This window comes from Diprion similis, chromosome 5, assembly GCF_021155765.1.
Source record: "Diprion similis isolate iyDipSimi1 chromosome 5, iyDipSimi1.1, whole genome shotgun sequence".
NCBI classification, from domain to species: domain Eukaryota; kingdom Metazoa; phylum Arthropoda; class Insecta; order Hymenoptera; family Diprionidae; genus Diprion; species Diprion similis.
The window spans coordinates 6,586,275-6,592,835 of record NC_060109.1 but is presented as its reverse complement, the minus strand read 5'-3'; the positions used below and the strand labels follow the sequence as shown (position 1 = coordinate 6,592,835).

The 6,561-nt window shown below is 40.5% G+C and overlaps 1 protein-coding gene across 1 annotated transcript; it reads right to left on the bottom strand.

Annotated features, from left to right (window-relative positions):
- Nucleotides 1–2,847: 2,847 nt before the first annotated feature.
- LOC124406255 (uncharacterized protein K02A2.6-like) lies at nt 2,848–5,140 on the bottom strand. The gene is made up of 5 exons (XM_046881608.1): nt 4,572–5,140; nt 4,292–4,440; nt 3,501–4,143; nt 3,171–3,429; nt 2,848–2,853 (listed from the first exon to the last, which is right to left on the bottom strand). Exons 1-5 carry the CDS (start codon nt 5,138–5,140, stop codon nt 2,848–2,850), a joined length of 1,626 nt encoding a protein of 541 aa, XP_046737564.1.
- Between the last annotated feature and the right edge of the window lie 1,421 nt (nt 5,141–6,561).

Sequence of the window (6,561 nt, the reverse complement as noted above, 5' to 3'; positions counted from 1 at the left end):
ACACTGACAGGTCGCCATACTTGCGTTTCCCTGTTACTTATAATACTGGCTAGCTTCTCAAAAAGTTTTAGCCATGAGCCGATCATACGTGCATTTTGTTGCGGGCTCCCGGTCTACAAGGTAAACTATACCGGGACCATCTCTAGAAACTAAACAGGAACCGCGCATGCGCCAAACGATTCAATTTCATTGGTCAGCAAAATTGCCCCGCGGAGTAATTTTCGTCAGCTAACCAAGGCGACCAACGTACACGAAATGTGACAATGCTCTGAATATCTCGCGCGTAAAGTAGCGTATTGAGGTTATGTTGATATTTATTCCTACTTATCGTGAATTTTCTAAGAAAAGTGTCATTCAGCAATACCGTAGTTGATATTAGCAGATATTTAATCGACACAATAAAGGCGTCAATGGAGAAACAAATATCAAAAGCTACAGAAATTGGATCAGTTATTTATTGAAAGAAGAAAACTGAAATTAAATGTGGAACGTCATCAACGAGTGGGGGTCTAGACAAACTGAGGCAGGTAAGTAAAAATATTGTTTATTTCAAACAGATTCTTTATTTACATAAAATTAAAAATAAATGGATTGTTGAAACCCAGTAGAAGGTTGCTCCAGAGTAGATTTGTTACAGTGCAGTGCTCCGGAAGCCAGTAATCAGTGCCAATGAACATGAAATATTAAAATAAAATCAGTAACAAGGAATAAAAGAAATAGTGTATCTTGAAACACAAAGCTTAGGAGTACAAAAAGTAGCAATTCGTTTTTCTGTCGCAATTCATTGAAAATTAGTGGTATTCAAAACAATTAGAAGCTCTTGTCTGATGATAATATCTTTTAATATTTTCAGGTGGGAAACAAACATCATCGAAGCGAGACTAAAGTTGTCAGGCGTTGAAGCGTGTAAGTAAATTTCTGATACTATGATATTTGCATATTACAATATTTTCACATGTATTCAATGATAAAATTCGTTTGTTCTGACAGACTTGAAGTTTCAAGTTTGGATAATAGGATGAAAATCATACCTTACCTGATGGTCAAAACGTTTTGGTGGCTAGGACCCTAGTTTCTCGATTGGTGCCACCGTTCCAACCATCGAACCTGGTTGTTCCGTTGTTCCATTAGACAACAGGTATCCGAAGAAATTTCTTCTGGTCATCGCCACCTTCTGAACATCAGTCGTGGCAAAATTGAAGAGCACGACACACTACAGATCATGGTGTTTGAATATTCCATCATTTTAGATCTATCGAGCCAATAGTAATAAGTTTGTTATTCAACAATTGCTGCTAACTAATTTTACAGAGCAATCATTCCGTGCACCATTGTAATCCAAGCAGTATTATTGGCCCGCATTATTTTTCAAATTTTATTTTCGGCAGTTTTGATATTTTATTTTTCACTCTCTTGGTATTCAATTCAGATGAATAGTGTTTCAAGTGTTGAATCAGATTCCAAGGATGAATTTTGATGTGTAAACTGAACCAATCTCAATCTAAAAATGTTGGATAACTTCAGTTGAAAATGTCTTTAAAATCAATATTAATCGACAGTATCATCTGACTAGCTAGTTGCAGCTATCATCCGTGCTTGAGCCTCTTTCAACCCCAGCAAGGTCTAAGGAATGCATTCACTTACTAGTACACGTTACAAATGATCACTTTGTCTACAATAGGACTTACTTGCTGGCTAACTTTTTTATGATGAATCTTTATCAGGGAGTCATCCGGTAACTTATTGAAAGCTTGAAACCAGATTCAATTTTATACTCTTACAATGGTCCTTCATTGAAACTGAGAGTTTGTGAATCTCCATTTATTACAATTAATTCTGCATCCCATGTTAACACTGTTCGAAACAAAAAATCTCATCCTAAGATTGGAAATGGAATCTGCAATGCAAAAGTTATCTAGTGGCACAAATTAAAAACAAAGAACCTTATAACGGTTTCTGCGACAGAGGGATTCCTTCCGGATATTCATGTTACTGGATGATGTTCGGAGCACTATGAACAAGATATTGTATTGGATTTAGGTTTAAGTAAATATTTTCATGAACTTCAGTGAAAATTAGATATTCATTTGTTTCAAAGGAACAAGGGGTACAATGTTGAATCCGATAAGTCAATATTTTCATATGAATGTTCTGAACATTACTCTAAAACATGATTATCCTTAAAGTTAATTACTGAGGCACATTTTGAAAATGTTGATTTTTAACTTGTGTCACAGAATGTTTCTGAGTTTTACTCTTCGGATTAGATTTCTTGAGATTAGATTTGAAATTGAAAGAAACCGTAAGATCTACAACTTCCTTTTCCAACCAACAAAAGTGGCCGATGATCTCTGCATGTGTCACGAATTGAATGGGAAGAGAAGACATCAGCTAACAGCAGAGATGCTATTATTTTGGCTGTATTTTCTGTTGAAAGAAAAAAATTTCATTGTTATTCTTAATGTATGAAGTAATGAAAATGATTGAATAAATTGTCCCCACCTACCTGCTTCGTTTCTTCCAAGCACCCAACATTTGAACAGATTTCTTGTTTCAATCGAATAGGACGAATTTTCAAAGAGCATCAGCATTAAATTCCGACCGTTCTTTGAACAATCAATTTTCAATAACAAATGCTTCCCAAGCCTTTCCGAGTGACTATCTCAATGACTTGAGATTCTAACCTCAAAAATGCATGTGAACTACACCGCCGACAGAAACAGAGTTTGACAGCAGGGTCTCGGGGTGGCCAGACTGCACGGACGGCGGATTTAAATTCGCGCATGCGCAGTTCCTGTTTAGTTTCTAGAGATGGTCCCGGTATATTTGGGTATAACACAGGTGTGTTCAAGACTACGCGTATACGGAGAGTGGTCGCCGTAGGCTCACAACTTGCGACGGACAGCCGCCTTACACATACACACTCACACGCTTCACACACTTCCTCACACATACTCACTCCCACTTATAACGCGCATACACGACATCTCCTCCCCTTTTTTTTAGCATGTTTTCTACATCGCTCCACATACCGACATTCATACATCGCTTGTTACATGTTATCGCTCAATTTATAACTTTGGCTGACGGTTTATTATTCGCGCTGAACGACGTACTTTAACAATTTGATCGGTATGGCGCTTCGTGACGTTAACCGATTCGGTTCTTACTCTGAACGTGGACGGTGACAAATCTTTAATAATTTTGGCCGGGATACGCTTCCCGCCGGATGTACCGTGATTGTCAACCATGACTGGGTCACCTACGTTCAGTTGCACATTGCGTGAATGCGGACTATTGTTGACCTGTGACTGCTGCTTCTCGTGTATCTTATTACGTACATTCGGTCTCAGTAAGTCAAACCGTGTTCTGAGCTCTCGCTTGTGGAATAACCACGCAGGTGACTTCCCGGTTATGCAGTGCGGCGTGCTGCGGTAGTCAAACATAAATTTATTTATCGCTTTATCTACCCTTTCTCCCCCTTTTTCGATTTTTATTACCTCATCTTTAAATATACCCACGAAATTTTCGGCAGCCCCGTTGGTCGCCGGGTGGTAAGGTGGAGAAAACTGTGCTGAACACCGTTACTATTAAAAAATTGCCCTAACTCATCGCTTCTAAACTGCGGGCCGTTGTCTGTAACCACCAGATTCGGTAGTCCGTATTTAGCGAATAACTCATCGAACACCTCGACTACTCCGTACGCCTTCGTGTTGTTTCGGAAATTAATAACCTCTGGCCACTTCGAATATGCATACACTACGACTAGATACATATCCCCGAACAATGGGCCCAAAAAATCTGCGTGTTTCCTATCCCACACCTTCTCTGGCGAAGGCCATGGCGTCAATGGTGCGTGTGGTGGTGCCTTCTGTTCTTTAATGCAAATTCCGCATGACTTTACTGTATTTTCGATGTCTTGATCAATATTAGGCCACCACACGTACGATCGCGCCAAGGCTTTGATCTTCACAATCCCTAGGTGCGATGCATGAAGGTCAGCTAATAGCCGGTCCCGTAACGATTCTGGTATAATTACCCTACATCCCCAAAACAAACAATTCCCTTCTATTGCGATTTCGTTCTTTTTAACAAAATATTTTTGCTCCTCGCTGGACAAGTCTTTGTTGTTGCTTGGCCATCCTGAGATGTAAAATTTTACAATTCTGCTCAAGACTTCATCGCGTTTTGTTTCAAGGACTACCTCCTACCAATCTACTATATTCATCTTCTCATTGACATAATAAACCGGTGTGAACTCTGCGTCGAAAATATTTGTTTCATCATCAACCGGTAAACGCGACAACGCGTCGCAGTTTCCATTGCACTCCGATTTGATGTACTCGATCTTGTACCGAAACCCTGACAAAAAGTATGCCCACCTTTGCAAACGGCTCGCCGCTGTGAGCGGTATACCTTTTGTTGGACCGAATATGTGCTCTAAACGAAATCATAAAACTTCATCTACCCGAATACAATCGCGCTCGCCTCCTTATTTATAATTGCTCTGTTTCATCTCCGGTATTTTCTTTGATGCATACGCGATCGGTCTTTCCGTTCCGTCTTTATACCTGTGCGATAAGATCGCCGACAGTCCGTACATTGACGCATCACAAGCCAAAACCAATGCTTCGTCTTGATCGTAATGGGCCAGTACCCTTGGAGAGATTAACTCCTTTTTTACCCAGCAAAAAGCCTCGTCACATTCCTTGGTCCATACAAAATTCCTTCTGTGCGCACCGTCAAAAAGAGGCTTTAATTTTTCAGATCTATCCATCAAAAATCTCGCGTAAAAATTAATTAGTCCCAGAAATGAGGCAAGCTGTTTGCTGTTTGTTGGTCTTGGTGCTTCGACCATTGCTTTCACCTTTGATCTCGCCTTGTGTAGACCGGCCGCATCAATCACATAACCTAAGACTTCAATACGCTCTTTCATGAAATCGCATTTTCCTCTATTCAATCTCAGCCTGCGCTCCTCCAATTGTTTACATACTTTGCGCAAATTTTCAAGGTGTTCTTTATCCGTGCGGCCGGTTACAAAAATATTGTCTAGGTGAGCAATGGTGTTTAGAATACCCTGCAAACACTCATCCATTATTTGCTGAAATTCGCCTGGGGCCGGCGCCGTGCCCTCTGTCATTTTCGTGTACCGGAATAAACCGACGTGGGTCGTAATCGTTAATAATTCTTGTGATTTTTCGTCAACCGGAATCTGCATGTAGGCGTGCGGTAGGTCAAGTTGCGAGAAAGATGACCCTTTTTGTAATACTTGGAAAATGTCGTGAATACGCGGAAACGGTCGTTTGGTCATGTGCAAATTCGGGTTTACCGTCATTTTAAAATCACCGCAGATTCTTACTTCGCCATTACTTTTTAGCACGGGGACTATTGGCGTGGCCCACTCGCTTGATTCCACTTTTTTTAAACGACCCAACCTTTCCAAACGTTCGATCTCGTTCTCTACTTTAATTTTGAGCGCGTATGGCACGTGTCGTACCCTCAACGTGACCGGTTTCGTATTTTCTTTTACGTGTAATTTAATTTCCCTTTTATTATACAGGCGTGCCTCCGAACAAAACATTAAATTTCGATAACATTTTTTCTCTTAAATCGTTCACATTCAGGTTGAACATTTTATTGGTATCGCTCAATGCAGCAATGTCTGACAAATTAGGCCATACACCGAACTCTGCCAGCCACTGTCCACCAATCAGTGGCAGGCCATTTCCTCTAAGCACTAGGCAACTCAATGTTTTTGTTTGATTATTTAAGTTTACTTTCAGATTCTTTAATTACCCAATCGGCGTCATCGCGTCTTGTACGTAACCGTATAAATTCGTGCAACATTTATCGATTTTCCAATTTCTGAAATTTTCAATTTTGAACCCTTCTGACATTACTGCATAGTACGTACCTCAGTCTACCTCCATTGACACTGTTTTACTATTTAGTTTGACCTTAATGTACTGTGACGAGGTTTTTCGCCGCTCTTGTTCACCCGGAGAAGTTCCCAAGAGTTAACCTGGTGCACAATGATTCGGCAACCCGCGATACACTCTGCAGCTTACCAAAGCTATCGCGAAATTTTGTTGGGCGCCTGGCGCGATAAACACGCCTCGAATCTTTACCTTCGCAATTCCTCGGCTATCCTTCTCTATGCCAGGTAGCTCAGTACCGCGGAGAGGGGGGTGGGTAGTTTTGCGGAGAGAAAGAACGGACACTCGACACGATACAGAATTTAACAAAATAGAATAAAATAATATATTCAAAAAAAATTCGAAGCGATACAAAACAAAAGGAAAAAGAAACAGATACTCAATTCGCCTCCCGCGATTCCACAAACAAAATAGAAAGAAAATCAAATCTTAACTAAACCTTAAATCTACGTGCGCTAGTCGCGTTCCTCGTCTCAACGGGATCAACAAAACAAAAATCAAAATACAGAAAATCGACAACGATACGAACACGCTACTCGTGATCGTCCTTCCCTTAATTATAAATATCGGCGCTATTCGCCAAACCCTAACAGAATTATCGCGCTAATCGCAAAACATACCCTAC

What these genes read in the sequence shown, in the direction of transcription:
- LOC124406255 (XM_046881608.1), bottom strand. Translation starts at nt 5,140, where the DNA reads ATGACAGAGGGCACGGCGCCGGCCCCAGGCGAATTTCAGCAAATAATG. An exon ending in ACGCGTTGTCGCGTTTACCG is followed by an intron (nt 4,144 to 4,291) that starts GTTGATGATGAA and finishes TTTACATCTCAG; the next exon opens with GATGGCCAAGCAACAACAAA. An exon ending in TGGGTATATTTAAAGATGAG is followed by an intron (nt 3,430 to 3,500) that starts GTAATAAAAATC and finishes TGACTACCGCAG; the next exon opens with CACGCCGCACTGCATAACCG.